Source organism: Takifugu flavidus, chromosome 4 (assembly GCF_003711565.1).
Source record: "Takifugu flavidus isolate HTHZ2018 chromosome 4, ASM371156v2, whole genome shotgun sequence".
NCBI classification, from domain to species: Eukaryota; Metazoa; Chordata; class Actinopteri; order Tetraodontiformes; family Tetraodontidae; genus Takifugu; species Takifugu flavidus.
The window spans coordinates 12,492,999-12,514,066 of NC_079523.1; the positions used below are offsets into that span (position 1 = coordinate 12,492,999).

General features: G+C 39.0%; 3 protein-coding genes across 6 annotated transcripts; 2 read left to right on the top strand and 1 right to left on the bottom strand.

Moving 5' to 3' along the window:
* The first annotated feature begins 139 nt into the window (after positions 1 to 139).
* sycp1 (synaptonemal complex protein 1) lies at positions 140 to 10,559 on the top strand. 3 transcript variants are annotated; one of them, XM_057029486.1, is made up of 33 exons: positions 140 to 487; positions 1,162 to 1,285; positions 1,436 to 1,484; positions 1,557 to 1,600; positions 1,718 to 1,882; positions 2,054 to 2,121; positions 2,214 to 2,287; positions 2,389 to 2,447; positions 2,527 to 2,593; positions 2,744 to 2,817; positions 2,922 to 3,030; positions 3,759 to 3,853; positions 3,942 to 4,126; positions 4,201 to 4,268; positions 4,344 to 4,405; positions 4,504 to 4,620; positions 4,695 to 4,799; positions 4,944 to 5,047; positions 5,144 to 5,261; positions 5,337 to 5,407; positions 5,484 to 5,565; positions 5,635 to 5,697; positions 5,776 to 5,826; positions 6,047 to 6,163; positions 6,245 to 6,355; positions 6,450 to 6,542; positions 6,848 to 6,922; positions 7,019 to 7,105; positions 7,539 to 7,655; positions 7,920 to 7,973; positions 8,910 to 9,014; positions 9,093 to 9,146; positions 9,224 to 10,559. In XM_057029486.1, exons 2-33 carry the CDS (start codon positions 1,163 to 1,165, stop codon positions 9,362 to 9,364), a joined length of 2,907 nt encoding a protein of 968 aa, XP_056885466.1. In that variant the 5' UTR covers positions 140 to 487; position 1,162; the 3' UTR covers positions 9,365 to 10,559. The 3 variants fall into 3 exon arrangements, with proteins under 3 accessions (XP_056885466.1, XP_056885465.1, XP_056885464.1); XM_057029485.1 differs by lacking the exon at positions 140 to 487 and adding an exon at positions 808 to 915; XM_057029484.1 differs by lacking the exon at positions 140 to 487 and adding an exon at positions 809 to 919.
* On the bottom strand, positions 10,377 to 16,436 carry slc5a8l (solute carrier family 5 member 8, like). Of its 2 annotated transcripts, XM_057029487.1 has the most exons (15): positions 15,774 to 16,434; positions 15,411 to 15,476; positions 15,195 to 15,246; positions 15,012 to 15,079; positions 14,738 to 14,892; positions 14,486 to 14,626; positions 14,283 to 14,412; positions 14,109 to 14,197; positions 13,811 to 13,923; positions 13,128 to 13,195; positions 12,949 to 13,035; positions 12,673 to 12,857; positions 11,491 to 11,600; positions 11,308 to 11,393; positions 10,377 to 11,225 (listed from the first exon to the last, which is right to left on the bottom strand). In XM_057029487.1, the coding sequence occupies exons 1-15, from the start codon at positions 16,116 to 16,118 to the stop codon at positions 11,124 to 11,126; spliced, it is 1,797 nt and encodes a 598-aa protein (XP_056885467.1). In that variant the 5' UTR covers positions 16,119 to 16,434; the 3' UTR covers positions 10,377 to 11,123. The 2 variants fall into 2 exon arrangements, with proteins under 2 accessions (XP_056885467.1, XP_056885468.1); XM_057029488.1 differs by lacking the exons at positions 10,377 to 11,225; positions 11,308 to 11,393; positions 11,491 to 11,600 and adding an exon at positions 11,709 to 11,856 and having other exon boundaries at positions 15,774 to 16,436.
* A 1,183-nt stretch (positions 16,437 to 17,619) lies between these two features.
* Positions 17,620 to 18,512, top strand: tshba (thyroid stimulating hormone subunit beta a). Its single transcript, XM_057029494.1, has 3 exons — positions 17,620 to 17,726; positions 17,799 to 17,985; positions 18,105 to 18,512. Exons 2-3 carry the CDS (start codon positions 17,824 to 17,826, stop codon positions 18,381 to 18,383), a joined length of 441 nt encoding a protein of 146 aa, XP_056885474.1. The 5' UTR covers positions 17,620 to 17,726; positions 17,799 to 17,823; the 3' UTR covers positions 18,384 to 18,512.
* The last annotated feature ends 2,556 nt before the right edge of the window (positions 18,513 to 21,068 follow it).

Sequence of the window (21,068 nt, forward strand, 5' to 3'; positions counted from 1 at the left end):
AGAGGTTTCAGGTTAATATAAGTTAACGAATTTACAGTTCACTTTATGCCAATAACTGCGTAGGTTGTCAAGGATTGGGTTTTTACAGGACCCGAAAGTAGGCAAAACGCAGTGATAAAAAGTCCAAGGACTAGTCTTTATTTAACAAACAAGTCTAACTGGCAGTCCTCCAAGACAACAGGAAAACACTCGTCCAGTCTTCCGGGGCGCACAAAGAGCTCCAGAGCGGAGCCAACACGGTAGTCGGGTCCCGCGCGCTCTCCACTCCCGCACGGTGACTTTGAGACGAGCGAAAACACCAAAATTCTCCCAAGCTGGTAGACGGGCGCTCCGTCCCGAAAAAGGTGGCCTGATGTAAATAAGGTGCGCCCGCCTGCAGCGCCAGCTGCAGCTAATCAGCTCCTCCACGCCCCCTGCAGGAAAAACCAAACATATAACCCGAAACCCTGGACCACAACTGGTTAACTGTTATTGGTTCTTAACACAGGTGATTAATTATTTCTATAGCTTTTGATTCACCATCCCCCATTGATTGTTTTTCTGTATCTGAGACTAAAGATTTTATCTATTTATTTTAATTCTTAAGGACATAAACGCTAACAACGTCATTTTTGTGAGGTTGAATAAATACAGAGCTAAAAACTTCGTGTGATAGTTTTAAAGCAACGCATGGATGACGATGAAGTATGTTAATCAATTAATTATTAGGTAATAAAGCAAAACATTAACATTTCCCTGTGAGACACAGGGTAATTTAAATGTAAAGTAATGTTTAAAGTAATTTAAACTTATTGCATTGTTTGGTGAACAGAAAGCTTCCGTTATGATTTAATCCCTCACGGGCACGCGACCTGTGGCAGCGGCACAGCAGTTTAACGGCTGCGGCGATACACATGCTAACTGTAACGCTGGCAAGTAGGTAATTACACGACTATAACATCTTAATGCTGGAACGTAATGGTTATATCTGCTGTAGTTTATCAATACTTTGAAGAAAGCTCAGTCTACCGAAGGTTATTTTACAAACGGCAAACATTTATTGCAATTAAGCTCTGTTATTGGCTAAACTACGCAGCATGACTTGATGGTTTTGGAAGCCCATTTGTTCGCTGATATCAACAATAATGTTTTGTGGTCAAACTTCGTCTGTTTTGTTTTCAGGATGGAGAAAGAACGGGGCTTTAACTTCCAACTGCTCATCCCTTCGAAGGTGAATAATTGCCAGGCGGTCCGACCCCAGGAAAATTTAGAAAACTGTAGCGGGTTCATTAATACTCTTCAAAAGGTCAGTTAAATTACATGGTAACCAACACTATTGGTGCATAACCACTTTAACATGTATTATATAATATTATAAACAGGAAAAAACACACTTTGGGCAGTAACATGAGAATATTTTATAACATTTCACAAGTAATAACTCAATATTTTCCAGGGTTTTAGTAATTTTAATAGCAAAGAGCAGACCAAGTCAACTAAACCAGGTAAACACCAACGGCACAAATATAACGTCAAATATATAAATATGAACTGAATAATGTTCCTCTATTTGAAAGGTTTTCCTAAGATAAAAGTTATGCCACCATTGGAGAAAGAGGAGGTAATATATTCACTGTGTATAAAATATGTATCATTTCACGAATAGACTGGGGCGATGCAGAAAGTTTGTTCTCAAATATGTCGGTTTATGTCCTTTTTATTGTGGATATTCACCCAGAGGAAATACAATTCTGTACAGCTTTTTTCCAAGCTGTTTGATGAGGTTGAGAAAATTAGATGCTGGAAAGTACAAACCAATAGTGACAATGTTGAAAAGGAAAGAAGACTGCACCAAAACGGGAGAACAATTGAAAGTTTGCAAAGAACCATTCAAGAATTACAGGTACAAGTTGCGAAACTGTTTTGTCTCTTACTCTTAGTGCACATTTTCTTTTAAAAGTAGAAAACATATATACAGTATAAATACACGCACACATACACACACACATATGCACGCACATAATAGAGAATGAATAATACAAGTTGATATTTTTTCCATTTTTGGTCTTTCCAGTTTTGTAATGAAAGCCTAAGCATGAAGATGCAGGAACATTTGGATGACATTGAGAATTTAAGGAACAAGTAATGAGTTTTGCCTATCAGGGTAATAAACAATAACACTTTAACTTGTAAATATTTTGTCTGAACAATATTATATTCCTACAATATTACAGAAACAATGTAACAAAGAACTTGTGCAACACTCTCAATGATACTTTTCAGCGAACAGCTGAAAAAATACAATTATGTAAGTTGATTTTTATGCTAGCACATTTTGACCAACCAGATTATTGAGGAAATTGTGTACCCATTGTGGCATAATTTGTTACTAATCCTTTCAAATTGTAGTTGAATCTGAAAGAGAAGAAACACATCATCTCTTTGTTGAAAATATTGAAAATATTCAGGTAAACCAACCATTCAAATCAGTTCATTGTCTGATTGCTTAACTGTATGTTTGATACAATCAGTGTTTTGTTTCTGCAGAAAATGATTGCAGAATTTGAAATCCTTCGCTTTCAGGCAGAAGCTGATCAGCAAGAGATGCAGAAAGGTTTGTTTTTATTCGGGTATTATGCATTACTTCACAATGGTTCATGCTTATGATTTACTGAGAATCAACATGTTAACAAGTAGTATAAAATATTAAATGGCATCAGCATATTACAACATATTACAAAGTCAAGTAAATTCTTCTTCCCAGTTAAAGAGAAAATGCTACAGTTTGAAGATTTACAAGAGAAATATCACTATGAATATAACGTAAAAGAGGAAGAGGTGAGTTAATTAAAATCTTCAGTTTGGTCAGTTTTGCGATGGTAAAGTACCCAGAGTTGGTAAAATTAAAAAAAGAAACTTAATTAAAAAAAATGTTTTCACAGGTTGCAGTCCTTCAAACAAAGCTTAAGGATAAGGAAAATGAACTCCAAAATATCCTCCTTGAGTTTAGTGAAAGCCAGAAGTGCTGTAGACAACTTCAAGAAACAACAAGTAACATGAACTTTCCCATTTCAAAGCATTTCTTTTTGATTATATATTGACTCTATACTATATTGATTATTTTTCCATCATAAACATAAAGAACGAGTTAAAGCAAACAGGAAATGCCCCAAAAGGGATGTGTCAGAGTCATAGTTTTTAACCCTATGGGTCTAAGCTTTAGACCACTTTAAGCTCTGATGAAATATGATTCTAGTTCAGTCAGTCAACGTTGGATTAAATCAAGCAGATTTGGTGCCAGACGCTGTTTTAACATATTCATTCCCTGATAATAGTCTACCTAGACATTACAGGGAATGAATTCCAGAGCCCTCCCCTTGATGATTGGAGAAACAGGGCCGACAGGAGGATGCTGAGGTGGTGGTGGAATTGAAGCACAGAGTGGCAAAGGTAGACAGGGCAGAAAAGTAGCATGAGCAGAATACACCAAGCACAGAAGCAACATGGAGCAATCGGGAATAAGGGAGCAGAATAAATACCTGCCCTAAGAAGGAGAGAGGGGCATTTGAGGGATCACTTGATCCAGAATCATGCAAGTTGTCTGCCTGAACTAGCTCTGCTATCTTTGCATCATCTGAGGAAACCTTGGTTCAATTTGGTTCAAGTTTCATGCAAAAGGTTTCTATTTGGAAAAAAAAAAAATTCTCTCAGTAATTTGGTAAGAATTAGGTTTGCCTTGTTCCGGTACCTGTTGAAAAGATTTGTTTTATACCCTATAGATGAACAGCATGAACTTCTTAAAAAGTCACAAGCTGAACAGGACTCCCTTCTTCAAGAACTGCACAATGCCAAACAATGCTGTGAAGAAACTCAGGTTAAAGTTGTACCATTTTCCAAATTTCTGTAGATAAGTGTCATTTTTGTTGCTTTTTCTTAATTAAAAATCTTCCTTTTTGATTCAGAAAAATTGCGATGCTATTGGTGCTCTCTTGGAACAAAATAAAGAAGAATGTGCAATAAATATACAAAACAAAGACTCTAAACTGGAGGAGCTCAGCAGAGTTCAACAACAACAAGCACAAAAACTGGAGCAAAGTCAGATAAAGATTCAGGAACTTCAAAATGCACTGACTTTAGAAACAGAAAGGTAGAGTTATCTGTTTATATTGTCTTAGTTTTAAGAAACAGTTTTACTATTTTATTGTTTGGCTCAATTTCAAGGGTAAAAGAACTAAAAGATGACCTTAGCGCAAACGTCAAGGACCTTGAAAGGAGCAACACACTTTTAGGTATGTCATATTTGATTTTGAAAAACGGCTTTTGCTTTTGCTATTTTAAGGTCAAATTAATTGTTTATTTAACAGAAGAAGCAGCAGAACAGAGTGCAAAGAAAAGTCTAGAGCTTAAACTCCTTCAAGATGATTTGGTAAAAAAGGAAAGATTTACTCGTGATTTTTAAGTGTCCTAAATACAGAATATAACTTGAATATTACACATATATTTCTTATATTTCATATTTCTTAGGAGAAAAAGTACAAATGCATTGATTCCATGAAGGTTAAGATTGATCTCTCTGAAGCAAGAGTGAAGGAAATGACAGCTGAGCTTTTAAAGAAAAATGAGGAATCTTTACAATTGAAGGTGATGTAAAAAAAGATGTCACCACAGGGTTGACACTTGTTCTATAGAGCCAATGCCTTTTCTTTCTCATACAGAGTGAATTCGAGGTTGCCACCGCTGCAAATAATATGCTCAAAGATGCACATGATGCTGCTGAAAAGGCAAAAGAAGATCTAATGAAAAAGTCCAAAGACTCAGAGGTTTTTTATTTTTGGTTAAAGGCAGTTGTTATTTTTAATCTGCTTAATTCATTTTGATACCTATTGTATGTATGTATGTATGTATATATGAATGAAGATCGTGAATATAACTTTACTGCAATAGGATGTTTTATATGTCCTCAGAACACTGTACAGGAGTTGGAGGGTTATTTATCTACTGAAAAGCAGAACAATAGAGAAAACACCATTCAGATTGAGCAACTAAAAAAGGAACTCATACATCATGAGTAAGTTATGACAGCGACGTTTACATGCTACTAAGATCAAGAATATTACTTTAAGCTCGTTAAAAAACTAATGTTTGGTCGGTTTCCTTATTGTAGAATGAGGTACGAAGAGCTGTTAGTCAAATTTAATGAGCTGCAGTCTGAGAAAACAGCCATCCAACAGAAGTTCGAATTTGGAATTTCAAGTGTGAAAGCTATGAAGGCAGATATGAAGGTCAACTTTAATCAGTCATGTTGTATGAATATCCTCACAGAAATTGTGAAAAATATAATTATTGTGTTTATTTAGTTGAGTGAAGCGAAAGCCATGAAGCAAACAAGAGAAATTCAAGAACTAGAGAGTGAAAACCAGCATTTGCGGTGCGTTTATACTTACATAAAGAAGTTTGGCATTATGTCTGTAAGGTCACTCGGACTTCTATTTTGCCATGAACAGAAATGAAGTGAACTCAATCAAACTCCAAATCCAGAGAAAGAGAGAGCAAACAGAAACTTTTGAGAAGAAAATTGAAGACAATGTAAGTACTTCAACTATCACACTCTGTTCTTAAAGTGCTAAATGTTTACTTATTTTCTTCCCAATATAGTTTGCACATCTTCAAGGTGAAATAACACAAAAAGAGAAAAGAATCAAAGTCCTGGAAAAAAAGGTGATTAGTAAAATCAATTTTTTGGATCATCATTTTTTATCACTTTCTTGATCTAGCAAAAACTGATTTGATTTTCAGCTCTTCAATCTTAGAAAAAATAGTAATAAAGCCCTGGAGAACCAAAAAGAGGTCAGTAGGTGCACAACTAAAGACACTGTTTGAAACAATTAATAACCATTTATTTGTTGATTTTTAGAATAAACTCCTTAAAAAGCAAATAGCAAAGGAGATCACAAAATCCAGTCAGCTTGAGACAGTGATTCTGTTTTTTAACTGGTACTTGCTATCAGTGTAGATAGAAGATATTTAAACCAACTCTGTGATGTAAACAGTTGTTTCCTTTGTGCAGATCAGTGTTCAACAAGAGGAGCACAAGCAACTTCAAAAACCTCACGAGGAAGAAACTCAGAGATTGTTGAATGACATCGAGTCCGAATCCGCACTTGCATCGGAGCTGACAGACGAGGTTCCTGCCATAAAATAGATTTTATTTGGGTTTTTAAAATCAAATTGGAATTGGAAAATTAAATGAATGTATTTGGTACAGGTGGGAAAAGACAAATTAACAGCAGTGGATGTCATTAAAAACAAGGAAGAAACAGAACTCAAGTGTCAACAGAAGATAGCAGATATGGTGGCATTGATGGAAAAACACAAGGTAAGGTCATGGTTTACCTCACAGCTGGTGCTACTTCAGCCACCACAACAAACATATCATATGTGCATGTATTCATTTAACAATTTATTTATAGGGCCATTATGAACAGATAGTTGGGGAAAAGGATGCAGAGCTTGTTATGAGGAAGAAGAAAGAGACTGAGGCACTTGCCCATTATAAATCACTGGTATGATGCTGAAATATTCATTTATTACTGTTTAAATAGGAGCTACTAAGCAATATGTTGGTAGTGTAGTATTTCTAACAATGCAATAATACAGCAGTCAACAGTAGCAGTAGATTTACAGATGCTTGGAAAAGTGAAATATTAGAATGAACTGATGAGGGAAAGTCATGTCATGTAGTGCAGACACTGCAACTTTTTAACAAATGATAATGCTGTTTGCTAAAAATGCCTCAAAAATCATGACTGAAAGATGTTTCATTATTTAAATTTACTGTAAGGCTGCTAAAATTGTATTTTTAACCTAGGAATTGGAGCTCATGAGTGTTAAAACTGATATCAGCCAACTAAAACTAGAGCTAAAGACTGAAGTAACAAAAAAGGTATTCTGTTTCCTTTTTTTATGTTATATTAAACTTATTTGACATGCACCTGCTGAGGAGCAGTTTATTCTTTAAGAATCTTTTCTTTAATATTAGCAAAATGTGCTGGAAGAGCTTTCTGCTATGAAGAAAGGAATGTCATCAATGAAAACCAGTCTGCCTTCAGATGTAGTAAACAAAGAGGTACAATATTATTTACATTGTGTATTTATAGTAAGAAACAAGCTTTTAAGGATGATCAGTTGCAAATGCTTGAAACTCCCCAATGTAATCTAATCTGCCTATTAGCAATGATTTTCCTGAAAATCATCAAGCTGATTCAAGTTGCAACACCTTCAACTCACAGAAACAGCTGTTGTCTGTACCTCTCTGTCATGCACTGGCTTTATCCAACGTATGATACTGGATGTCGTGTGAGTAAAACGGGACATGAACTACCTCCGGGTCAGTTCTGGATGACAAAAACAGGACACCACCTAAAACCACCCAACTGATTCAAAGGGATTGCACATGAATCAGTACCAGAGATGATATTGGACCTTAAAAACAACTTGGTCAGGACATCCCCCAGTAAAAACTTACCATTTTAATCATTTCCGATCTTTTCAATTTCTAGTCTCCAGATTTGAGCAGTAATGCGGGGGTGTGTGCAAAGACTCCAAAGGAGTTCTCTAAGGCCCAGAAAGCCCCTTCCTCCAAGAAAGACCACAGAGCTGAAGTTCAGAAGAAAACAGTGAGTTTAATCTTCCAATATTTTATTAAAAGATATTAATCAGTTTTTATGGTGGCATCAATGGGACATTTTCATTTTACGGTATTTTACTTTCTTTTTGTTGCGAAGAAAGTTTTTGCAAAATGATTTAACATTAAAGATACTAATGTCCAAATTGCTGCCATTTTAAAGACAGTTGTAAGTTGTGCTTTATCTATATGTGTCACAACAGGTTGCTACAGTTTTCCAACATTAACATAACATTTAATGTCTTTTGTTTGCAAGAAATGTGAATCTGAAATCACCAAAACACTGCATGGAGCTGTACCAAGGCCCAAGGTAATCAAGTATTTATGTGAAAGAAGTCTGAATTCTGACCTTGATGTAATATAAAGTTTGTGCATTTTTTGTTACTGTAGCATGAATATATTTTTTTTCATGCAAATTCTTTAACTTGCTCTCTCAGAAAGATTATGCTACTACTCAGCACACACACACACACACACCAGTTCACCCATTTTCTACCCATTTTGTCCTCACTGGAGTGCAAGGGGGACTGGGGCCTTTGGGCCAGAGTCGAGGCACACCCTGGACAAGTGAACAGCATAAAATACAGCCTTCAGTGTTTTTAAAAAAAGCTAAAGACATACTTTTTACAATACCAGACAGTTGATCTGTCTAACTGCAAATTTGTTGTATAAATAACCTTTAATATTCCTTTCACTATTATGCATGAATGTGTATGTATATACCGGTAATCAATTATGGACTTTTGATTGTTATATTTTTTTATATGTGTAATTTTGAACATGCTGTTTTCACTCTGTGGAAACAAAAATAAAGTGTTTTTTGCTTTTTATGATTAAGTGACATTGAAGGATCTGTGATGGGTGTAATGATCTCATGACAGGACCCTGAAGTGCTGAAAAGATCCAATTCAAGCAGGGCTATTGAAGCTGCTAAGATCAGAGTAATATCCTGTTTCTCTCAGGAAGTTGTTCAGGCTATTCAAAAAACCAAAGACAGGAAAAAAACATGTTATCATCATATAACTATAGTCATCCAACAGGTTTTGACCACGTGGCCATCGGGGAATAATCCAGACATTATCTGCCTCAACATAATGGGTCTTTAGATCCAACTCAAAAAGTCCTAATTTGTCTCTTGCAGTGCCTGAACAGTTGGAACAATACAGTTTTACATCTACATTTGTTTTATTCTCTTTCTACCTTTAACATATGTAAATGTTCTTTATTAATCCCTGAAATTGCCCAGGCTTATAGAATTAAAACACCACCTTCTGCCCCGAATGCTCACTGGAAGATGGCCACAATGGACCTGGACTTCAAGTCTGACAGCTCTGATCAGAGTGATATTTTAGTAAGTGCGTGTTTGCAGCTGATCGTTTGATAGTTTTTATAAAATTCTCTATTAATTCTGGGTTCCTCATCCTCACAGAACTTTGCAGGCACACCTCCTGCACCCGCTTTAAAATCTAACATCTTACCAAAGGTAACACGAAGCAGTCAGTTGCCGATTCCAAATGAATCATTACTTTATTCTAGATATTTGGATGATTCTGTCTTCAGGTCCGTAATCCTGCAAGGCAGAAGTCCCCAGAGAACAAGTTAAAGTTTGCTTCAATGAAAAGGATGAGAGACGCTGGCTGGACTGCTGTTACTGGCTGTGACCATAAAAAGAAGAAGAACAATGAGAAGATTTTTGCATAAGTACTGTTGTTCAGGTGGGATGAACAGTAACTGTAACAGGATTAGAAAGGTTCAAATGTCTAACTTTCTTTACATAAAGAAACCATAAGAGGAGAACTAACATCTAAATGCAATAAGCAATAATATATTCAACAAGGTTCATTTGTCCCAGTGGATTTGTGTTCATGTTTAATTCCACTTTCTGGCAGTTTTGGTGTTTGTGAGTGTTTAGTCTCTGCTCTACATTTTTAAGCTTGTAGAGAAACTTTTTTTGGCTGTTTTGCCAGGAAAGATATATATCTTTGCATTGTTGATCCTAGTTCAGCGTTTTTGTCTTATTTCATCAAATTGAAGCGTGAAGCAATTCAGTAAAGATCAAATGAATGATCTCTCTTTTTTTTCTCAGCCAATAGCTTTTGCCAGCATCTGTTTTGTGAAAACTGAATGTGAAATGTTCAGGGCTGTTGTAATTGCATCCCCAATAAGAGATGGGGACAGAACCTTCTTTGTGTCTTGTAGGGGCCTTCTTCTGTGTTAAATGAGCACATTATTTAAACATGCATGTTGCCATGACAATGGAGCGAAACATCTGTTACTGAGGGCTCAGATGCAGTAATGTAGCAGTAATGGAGTAACTACGAATGTGGGTCTCCAGAGTACTTAATGTATGTGTCGCCCAGTGGTAGTTGCAGGACTGTTCTTTATTGCTGTTTTTTGACTCATGTATAACCTATTACAGACCGTTTATTACCCTCCAGGGAGTCAGCACCCATGTCCTCGCTGGCTGAATTCCCAACCCTTATAAACCTGACACAATGATATGGTGATGTTTTATGGTGCTGTGGCAACTGAAAAGTGGCAGGTAAATGCTTGCAAAAATACAGGATGTTGTCATGACAGCAGGGACAGCCTAGGTCAGGACTTAGTGCCAGTTTAACTATTCAGTAAATCTGTTACTTGGCACCCCACAATCTCTGTCCACACATAGTTAATTTTTACACCAATATGCTTGTCTCTGTGCATTCGGCCAACATTGTTAAAACTTTAAATTTTTATTAGAAATAATCCACTCAAAATTGCACATCTTTGTTATAAGACGCTGTTACTCTCTGAAGTATGAAAAACATGAACAACCATTAAAAAAAGGAGCAGTTGTTCAGCAGGTCCAAAGTAGAAAATAAATGCAAGTAATTAAATAAATGTAAAGTTATAATGACCTTGTGTGCATTTCTAATTCAAATTATTTCTTCCTTATTGCTTTTCTGATGAGCTACTTTTACTGCAGGATTGTACTAACTATGAAACCTTCGAATACTAGCATGTTTTTCTCACTGCTTTGGCATCAATTTTGAACATAACTATGCAGGATGTGGAAGTTTAACTTAAATCATTTCTTAAATGTAGCTTTTCTGTCAGAGCTCTATCACTATATCACTATTGTCATGGTCCAAAAACATCATTTACAGTTAAAACACACACATGAAGAATAACAATTATTGCTGTAAATAGAATCAGCACAGTGGCAACAAAACAACTCAGTAGTTTGCTATTTGCACAGTTAAAAAGAAAAGACTTCCCAGCTTCTGGACTGGGGAAATAGTGGGAGTCCTGGGGCACCAGAACGGGGAGCCTCAGCGCTAGATTCTTTGGCTGTTTGGGCCCATCCACACATTGCAAATGACAATATTTCAATCCATTTGGCCTGTCAGTGGTTTATTACCAATGTGGCTGATCAGTCGCAAATCTGGAAAACCAAACTGCTTGAACTTAAAGGGTAGCTTTAGAAATGGGTGACTGCTTCAGCATCTTTGAGCTCTGTGAACGCTGGGTTGTCTGTTCCCACACAAAACTCAGGCGAGTCCTTTTCTCTGACGTCTGATGCCTGCGGAGATCATTCAGAAAGGCATTCCTGATTACTCTTATTTTCACTGGCACCAGGTCTGACAGCAGGGTCCATCTCTTACCTCTGATTTCCTGCACCATCGGAAGCAGATCATGTCGCTTCTCCTCACAAACAGATCGGAGCTGAGTTTTTCTTGCTTGCAGCCGCCTAAAAAGAAGAGGGCAGAATACCCAATGCATTTTATTGCACACATAACTCACAAAAAGAGACATTTAGGAGGCAAAAGCAATTGCTAGTGACTCACCAGTGACGATGCTCACCAGCAGGCCAGACACAATGGTGATCAGCATGCCAAAGACAGCAAGGTAAAGATAGGACAGCGAGTACCAGGAGTCAGCCAGATCAGGCCTGTAACTGATGGACACAGGAAATCAGTCACTCTCCTAATTACTCCACCATGATCATGTCTCCCTCAATACTGCGGGCAACTCATGGCCACCTTCGTCATTTTAGTGTAGTCCATTTTTTGATTGGGATTTAACCAGAATGCCTACATTTAATAACAGTTAGACAGGAATCCCCATGGACTATGATGTTTGCAGATGACATTGTGACGTGTAGTGAGAGCAGGGAACAGGTGGAGGAGAAGTTAGAGGGTTGGAAGTTTGATCTGAAAAGGAGAGGAATGAAGGTTAGCTACAGCAAGTAGTATATGTGCGTGAATGAGAGGGACCCAAGTGGAAGAGTGAGGTTACAGGGAGAAGACATACAGTAAAGATAGTGGAGGATTTTAAGTACTTAAGGTCAACAGTGTGGAAGAGTGTGGAAAAGAGGTGAAGAAGCATTTATAGGCAGGCTGTAACGGGTGGAGAAAAGTGTTAGGTGTGATGTGGGAAAGAAGAGTTTCAGCTAAAATGAAAGGAAACATGTACAAAACTGTGGTAAGACCAAGGATGTTGGTTGGTCTCTAGAGGCAGTGCCACTGAAGAAAAGACAGGAGGCAGAGCTGGAGGTAGCAGAGATAAAGATGCTGAGGTTCTCTTTGGGAGTGATCAGGATGGATAGGATCAGGAATGAGTGTATCAGAAGGACAGCACATGCTAGATGCTTTGGAGATAAAGTCAGAGAGACCAGACTGAGATGGTTCAGACATGTCCAGAGGAGAGATAGCAAATATATTGGTAGAAGGGTGCTGATTGTGAAGGATGCTGAGTTTCAAACTGCCAGGCAGGAGGCCTGGAGAAAGACCAAAGATGAGGTTCATGGATGTGAGAAAGAACATGAAGGTAAATGGTGTGAGAGAAGAGGTGATTCGCTGTGGTGACCCCTGAAGAGAAGAGCCAAAAGAAGAAGAGCCTACATTTAATAACAGCAATAAGTTATAAATAAAATTGGTTTACTCTGAAGGTATGGAGTTTGCTGGTTCTTTTGCAATGGACATTTTAGCACCACACTCTATGAGACCCCTCTCTTCTTAGTAACTTACTTGGACGGCTGGGTCAGAGTCACGGGGCTGGTCGACGGCACTGGCGTGGTGTAGTTTGGCGTGGTGCAGCCCGCAGTGGTGAGTGGCAGAGGATTTGTCATTTCAGAAGTTGGGGGGTAGAGCTGACCACCAATCCCCACCCACAAAGTCAACGCCAGGCCAATGATCATACCCGTAAGCGCTCCCTGGAAAATAAACCCTGACAGTGAAATCCTTCCTGGATGTGTGACTTTTTTCTTGTGTTTATTCGCTATTCTGGTGATAGAATATACTCACTATTGAGTTTGATGTGCGAAATAGCATTCCTAATAGGTAAAGACCAAGAAGTGGCCCACTGATCATGCCAAATATGGACAGAGCTGCCTGAATATAAAAACATTTATAACGTCAAACAACTTGTAATTCTAAACATTACCACCTGGTGGTGCTGTAGTACAGAAAAAATGTCTCTTTACCTGTAAAACGCTTCCCATCATTGAAGCCACTCCGGCCATGCCGATGCACAAGGCCCCAAAGAAAACACCTGTAAGACATCCAGATCGACATGATTTACAGCATCAAAACACAGCCATATCAAATCAAATCAAAAACCATTTCAAACACAAGCAGATTAAAAAAACATTCCAGACACAATCAAAAAAAGTAGCAGAGAAATGCTTTTCAGTCATTCATCCGAAGAATACACAAGTAAATTATAGAAAGGAGTGAACCAGAGTATTTGAGAGGACAGAAAAGGGTATTGTGGATGATTTGCTACTGACTACTCCAAAAAGTACAAATATTTGTTATATGTGTAGAAAACAAGCATGTCATCCGTGTCCATTTTGAAGCAGTTAACAAATGTATTTATATAATCAGTAAATATATCTTGTCCTTGGGACAAAGCCATAATTCCACATACATTCATCCAAACAGTGATAAATATTAATGTAAATTCTTCCTTATATAAATATGGATTTCTGCCCTTCTGTGTCATTTGGGTGTCATTTACCACAGATCATATTGCACTGACAGTGGAACCTTAGAAAACTGAGATGAACATTATCATGTGGGGCCATATTATGTGGTGATTTGCCCAAGTTCCATGGCCAAAATGTAATTATTTATTTGCACTTCTTTGAATAGTTTTTAAACTTACTCAGCCCCATGTTCATCCATGCCACCTGTTTGTCGGTGAGGTTTTTACATAATGGAACAACAAAGTCCTCCACAGTGACAGCGACCAGGGCATTAATGCTTGAAGACACCGTGCTGTAAAAAGGAAGTTATTAGTCATAAAACACTATTATACATCAGCAGATTAGATAACAGATAAGATCTGCTTCAGGTACTTCGGGTAGCATTTCCAGGATTCTAAGAACAACAATGAGAAGCCCTGTTATCAGCAGCACAGTTAAGTTAACTAAACAGAAACAGAAAATGTGCAGGTGCCTCACCTCAGGGTGCCGCTGTATGCAGCGGCCACAAACAAGCCAGGGACTCCCGGGTAAATTGCCAGAATGTCCATCACAAGGTAAGGCAGCAGCTGGCAAACAGACAGTGTTGCTACATCACATACAGAGATGTCGACACTATAAAGACACAGACTGAAAAGCTGCAGCACGTCCTACCCCATCGGAGGTGCTAACATCGCCGTTTCCTAGTGGGTCGCAGTTCTTGTAAATGGAGAACATGGTGAGGCCAGAAAACATAGCCAGGCTCACAGTGATCCACAAGCCAACCATGTTTAGGTACAAAGACCTGATAGATAACAATAAAAGACTCATCAGTGTGTGCAGATGAAGAATCAGTGCAGAGTTGCAGGAATACTCACAATTTGGCATGACCCAGGGTTTTGCAGGAGATGTAGCGCTGCACCTGGGACTGATTAATGGAATAGATTGACACCCACATTATGCTGCCACCCACTGTAATTGTCCAGAAGGTGTGTCGCTTAAGAGGATTTGGGTCAAAACTGTGGCAAAAATTGAAAAGAAATATCACAATATCTTAGAAAGGATATCCATGGTAGCAATTTGTGCAAGTCTAACAACACCAGCTAAAACAAATGTGTCGGTATACTTACTCAAATGCCTCGAGACGTCCGCCCTGCCGTGCATCTTCCCAAATATTTGTCAGGCCACCTTGCAGAACAGCTCCGCGACCTATGACAGCAACAAATCCAGCGAGCATGATTACCATCTGAAGCACATCCGTCCAGATGACGGCTTTCAGTCCGCCCTGAAACAAAATCCACAAAAGGGTCCATTTTTATTTAACTGCAGAAAGCCTGAGGCTTTGAATTGGTTGTTGGGGTATTTTCAAGTATTTATTCAATACCGCTCACATGTGGTACTAACCAAAGTGCAGTAGATGATGCACACCACGCCTGTAGCCACCAACACTCCCCAAAGATTAAGTCCTGTGACTAAGAACAAAAAAAGGCCTATGACACATTCAAATAGATAAACAATATATTTGAAGATTATTGTGTCTGGGGGATGAAAATGCAATAGTGCAGATTTTCAGAGGAAAAGGCTTACCCTGATTTAGTGCAAGAGCGGGAGCATAGATGACCAAGCCAGTGTACAGAGCCTGAGAACAGATGCCTCCATTAGTTGATTAAGTGGAAACACAACAATCCTATGAATTCATATTAATATGGGTGTTTGTGTCATTTGTGTACTTTTACATTAAGTCAAAAGCTGAAAAGCCAGATGTCTCTCTACCATACGAAGGCAGGACAATGCATTATTTACCGTCTGTATGATGTACATTGATGTCCCAAGTAATCGAATGGGCCGACTGTAGCGCCTCTCAAGGTACTGGGATTAAAAAGTAAACTCAATTAGGGAAGTGCAAGGGAAGAAAAATAGGAAACATGGTTAAGTTTACTTTGTTATTGAAAGCTGACCCTTTTGTTGCTTCTTGTACAGCACATTAACAGGGTTTGTTTATTAAAATAGCATCTTCATAACTTGCGATGTTTGTTAAACCGGCCATGTTTTTCTCCAGATGAATTACCTTTGCTGAGCTTTATTGATCTGAGATTGTAAAGGTGCACCTGTCAGGCAGACTTTGGACCACTATAATAATTTACAGTCTTTGATTTTTTTTCATACCTCATAAGCACTGGTGATTGCAAGTCTGTAGAAGAGTGGCACGAAAATCTCAGCGGTGATGGCGGACATGATGGCGTATGAGAAGCCAAAGAGCCAGAACGCGGCTCCAAACCGGTAAGCCTCAGCCGGTGTGCCGATGACCGTGATGCCTGACATGAAGCTGGCTGTGAGTGACATGGCAACTGGCACGGCAGTCATCTGCCGCCCACCCAGTAAAAATTCAGCCCTGCTGGTGTCCCTGCGGCCTCGGAGGGCCTGAAAGAGGCCGAGTCCTGCTGCCAGCAAAATGATCCCTACAAAAACCACATAATCCCACACAGAGAATGTGGCCTCTGTCCCAACCATGTTTCCTCCTGTTCCTGTCACTTCCTGGTCCCTTTTAAAAAATTGTATTCTGTTAGAAATGAATGCCCTGTTATGTCATTTAAAGCTTTTCTCTTGAAATTGTCCTGAAATCTTCAGCAGAGGCAGGTTAAATTGAATCGCTGTGCTCCGCTGTTGAGGACATTTGAATCAGCTGCACTCAGATCGATCCTCATTCAAAAAAAAAAAGAAGAAATCTTCAAAATAATTCACAGCTTTGGTCCTCGCATGTTCCCTCCAAGTGATGAATGAGACTCGTCAACATCTCCTTGTGAGATTGTGGAGCCTCAGATGCTTTCCGCAGACTATAAAGATTAGTTTTCTGTAGTTAATGATCCATCAAGGACACACAACACTAAAGTCATATTTGCAGTGATTAAAGAAGGGAGGTGGAGATCGTGTTGTGTCTGAGGTTTGTGTTATTCTGACACCCTCTTTGGTTCTGCTTCTTCCTTTCTTATGAAATGATGTAAAACATCCAGGATACATCTTTATAAGTACTAATGTGAGGAAAATGGTACTGTTGGGTGCATCATATCTTCAGTCAAACTAAGCACATCTTTGGTTCTCATTCCAGTAATACGTATGTTGGTGTTCTGGTGAGCCACACTATAAAACAACAGGAACACCTTGTATAGTCTGCATGATTGCCATCATTTGTAATCTAATTGGCTGACTTGGGGCATTCTTGAAAATTCAAAGTTAATGTGAAATTGTATTAAAAGTTAATGTTTGCAAAGATGAGTTTAGCGCTTCAAATATTGAAAGAGGTGCTGAAATGGACATTGAACTTCTATTGCATTTACTCCTTTTTTTAATGCTGCTGTGGTTTTACTCACTCCTACCTTGAGGCATGTGTATTACACACAATAACTTGCTTCCCTTAGATATACAAAACTAACTAAGTCTCACAGATTGTTCTGACAAAGAAGAAAAGTTTGTCCTGGACCTCTCAGGGATTTCACAAGTCAATGTGTGATGCTGGAGATAAAAACTACCCAGTGACGGAACACTCTGGTGTGTCCAGTCATTTGAGATCCTGGTGTGGATAAAAGGCTTCAGGCTTAAGTCTGCTGCTGCACTTGATGAGTGACAGGAAGTGAGACATACCTATACTGTTCGGGGGTTTCTCTGAATGTTCCGTACTCAGACAGCAGCAGCTTGAACATTAACTTGCTGACTGGTGCAGTTGTTGTGTTTTGCAGTATGGTCATGTTTGTGAACCTTATGTTTATGAACCATCACTTTCCTCACTTGTAAATTCACTGCTAAGTAATGTATTTCTTTTTATGTTTCCATGTTTTTCTGATGTCGTAGTTGTTTTTGTTTTTTTGCCGTTTTGTGACCTCTAGTGGAAAGAATTGAGCTTAGACGAGGTTGGTCAGGATCAGAGTGGATTATTGGACAACATCTCCTGTGAATTAATAATTAAAGTAATTCAGGTAATTGACATAATGGACTAAAAGTTTGCTTTTAATCACAGATGGAAGATAACCATTGGTCATGTATAGTGGACGCATAAATACTGAGCAACAGACACGTTCAGACTCAGCATCATCAGGTCCACAGGCTTCAGGATTTCTCCTGCAGGTTGGTCAAGAAACATGTGTCCATGTCGAAAAATCTGTCATCTAAATGTCCTATTCTTTCTTTGCCCTCTAGGTCTCACATTAATTGGAAAGTAATCATGGATGCGACAGCTTTTCCTTGTTGGCTCTTTTTTTTGCTCTTCAGCCCTGCTGTTCCCATGTGTTTGCCCACCGACTTTACCCTATACGTGGAGAGGCCAGAGTGCGAGTTCTGTGTGGCGATCAACACTACCATCTGTATGGGATTCTGCTACTCCAGGGTATGTACAGTCAGGGGACAATGGATTCAGAATGATTGGCATTACCGTTACAATGGTAGGAATGATTAAAATAAAATATGTGTTACTGTTTACTGGTGTTTGCTGCATGTGGTGAACAGGACAGCAACATGAGGGACATACTTGGACCACGCTTCCTTGTCCAGAGAGGCTGTACCTATGACAAGGTGGAATACCGTACAGCCATATTGCCCGGCTGTTCCATCCAGGCCAATCCTACCTTCACTTACCCAGTGGCTCTCAGCTGCCACTGCGGTGCCTGCAGGACTGAAAGCAACGAGTGTGCACATCGGGCCAGCATGGATGGAGCCAGGTGTACCAAACCATTCAGAGATCTGTCCTTATTTTCAGGCCAGAGCAACTACATGATCTCCTTCTGACTACAACAATCCTCTTGCTAAAGGGTTTTTAAATGACCTATCGGAAACTGCGTGATCGTGATTGTGTGTCACTTCCAGATTTACTTTTAATCTGTGATTCTTATAATTAAATGGACATCTCTAAATAGCTCTCTGACTTTGACTTAATCTGTAGCTTACCTTATCTCTGTTTACCCACAACAAACACAAGGCCAGGGTGTTCCACAGTGCAGCTATTAATAGCAGAGTGTGGTCTGGCATGTGCGTCTGTGTCACATTAGTTATTAAATTTGTGAATTTGGGATATTACAGCATGATAATTATTGAAGCTTTATCTGTCAGGTATAAATGTTTCACCATTTCGGCTCGACGGCTCCTCGTGTTGCGGGACATTTCAGTTACCGTAATAAGCGAAAGCAGGATTAAAAGCGTCGGAAGAGCTGACAGTGCAGCGGGCGTGGTGAGTGGAATGTTTGCACAGCAGACACCTTCGGCAGGAAAAATGCAACATCCCCCACACGTCCACAGCAACTGCTTGTTGCCATGGCATGGTGAATGCTCAACAAATCATCATTCTATGACAAAATATCAAACTTTATTGGACAAGAGTGAACATTCTACAGCTTGGTCATGTCAAAACAGGAATAGAACTTTGACAGTGCAGCATGTGACATATTTGCTTTATGCATATGCTTTGATATTTATTAAGTATTTTGTGGTACACATTTTTTTGTTTGTTTGCTTGTTTCTGTCTTGTTTCAGAACTGCAAAGGCAAACAGGCCACTGTGTGTATGGTTCTGCTCATATCACATGAGACTTATCTGAATGACAGCACACAATGAATTATATAGCTGACGTTGCCACACAGTTTTGAAAACTCTAATACAATACCCCAACACATAAACCAGTATGGAATCTGTTTCTGTCAGCACTCTAAGGACAAATTCCAGTGTGGTACACAAACAATTCATTTTGAGTTCAAGTTGTTTGTATTTCTACAAATCTTTCTATCTTAAGGTCTCAGTACTTCAGAAGAAAAAGTCCAACTTGTGTATTTTTTTTCTCAAAAAACACAAAACACTAAATACCGGCAACATTAAATCTATTTTGTTTTATTGAAGATTTGGTTCATTTTGTTCTGCTATATTTCATACATTCCAGTGTTTTAGACTATCCTATTAGACTATTTGCATTAGAATAAAGATTTTGATAAATATGACAAATGAGCACAGATTAAGTGTATGAGTATGGTATAACTGAAATACATCTATAAAAAATGATGGGCAGAAAGAGTAAAAAGGAATGTTCAGTAAACTTTACAGCAACAGCAGGAAGCCGGTTGTGTTGGTCAAGGTCCTACCATGCCGTATGAGAGGCTCAGAACCTGCCCAGCCTCTCAGCGGTGATGGGATCAAACAGTGATATGATTATCAAAGCATCGGAGAGACTTTGACCCTTGATTGTCCAAGGATCAAGATCTGGTGCTTTGATCATAAAGCAACCTATTGTAACATTATTATGTAACCTTGTCTTACATCCGTACTGCATTGTATTGTTCTCTATCAGCTAAACTCAATCTTTACTACTAGTCTGTACTGTTTTCATTTAAACTCAAGACTACAGTCTTCTTACTTTCCTGTAAGTGCACCCTTGAGTGTCTTCCTCAACCTCAGTTTTGAATAAAACAAAACCCATTGGCTTGTCAATGCATTCTCACCAATAGTCTATCCCAGATCCTGTTAATCAGACAAACTCAAACCTCTGTCTCAGAGATCGCTGATTTTCTATTGTTCACAAACCTGTCTAAAACTGTGCTAGTGAGCACTTGCCGAGATAATCTACCCACCATACCAAGATGTTCATTAGTCATCATGATTATTGGACAGGCTGCCAAGTCTGAAAATAAATAAATAAATAAATAATTTTCCTGAGGGAGTCATCCCAAGGGATCAATAAAGTCTAGTCTAAGTCTAACAATAAAAGGCCACTCTAAAATGTGCAGTTTTATCACACAGCCCAAATCCACAGATGGATCACTTTTTGAGGGAGCATGCAGAAATGTCCACCTGAGCTGTAACCACAGCAGCCCAGGACCACCAAATCCAGCAGCTTCACCATTTGGATTGTATGAGTCCAGCCATGGGGTCAACTGCTGCAACAATCGGTTCAACATGACCAAAGAATTTCTGTGCAAATGGTCAGAAACCATCTCTGGGAAGCTCAGCTCAATGCTCACCATTCTCATTGGGGTCTTGATAGGACTACAGTTATCGGTTATTGGGCGGGCAAGTGTTCACATTTAATAGGGTCTGGCACTTGGGAAAGGCGTTCTCTTCACGGAAGAATCCTGTTTTTCACTTTAAAAGGCGGGGCAGAAAGAAGACAGCATGAATGTGGTGTCATATGGGTGAGCTGTTTGCTGATGTCAACATTGCGGATGGTATGTACAGGTCATGGACAACAAAGACAGGTGCTTTTTATTGATAGCATTTTGGATACAAAGAGACACTGTCATGATTCCCGACACCCATTGTTGCGCAATGCACACATCCATTGCAGAGGAGCCGCTGGAGATGGGAGTAGGAGTATGCACAAAAGCTTTTATTTTTGTTCACACAGAACCAGTGTCTTGCAGTTTATGCGTGTACAACCTCTACACAACTTTCTTGACTCATGCGTAGAACATATGCTGACCCCACCATGAC

Excerpts from the sequence above, each read along its gene's own strand:
- sycp1 (XM_057029484.1), top strand. The coding sequence starts at position 894 with ATGCTAACTGTAACGCTGGCAAGTAG. Across the intron at positions 920-1,161 it reads ACTGTAACGCTGGCAAGTAG|GATGGAGAAAGAACGGGGCT; the intron begins GTAATTACACGA and ends TTTTGTTTTCAG. Across the intron at positions 7,974-8,909 it reads GAGCTGTACCAAGGCCCAAG|GCTTATAGAATTAAAACACC; the intron begins GTAATCAAGTAT and ends GAAATTGCCCAG.
- slc5a8l (XM_057029487.1), bottom strand. The coding sequence starts at position 16,118 with ATGGTTGGGACAGAGGCCACATTCTCTGTGTGGGATTATGTGGTTTTT. Across the intron at positions 15,477-15,773 it reads CAATCACCAGTGCTTATGAG|TACCTTGAGAGGCGCTACAG; the intron begins GTATGAAAAAAA and ends TTTTAATCCCAG. Across the intron at positions 14,413-14,485 it reads ACCCTGGGTCATGCCAAATT|GTCTTTGTACCTAAACATGG; the intron begins GTGAGTATTCCT and ends GTTATCTATCAG.
- tshba (XM_057029494.1), top strand. The coding sequence starts at position 17,824 with ATGGATGCGACAGCTTTTCCTTGTTGGCTCTTTTTTTTGCTCTTCAGC. Across the intron at positions 17,986-18,104 it reads TGGGATTCTGCTACTCCAGG|GACAGCAACATGAGGGACAT; the intron begins GTATGTACAGTC and ends TGTGGTGAACAG.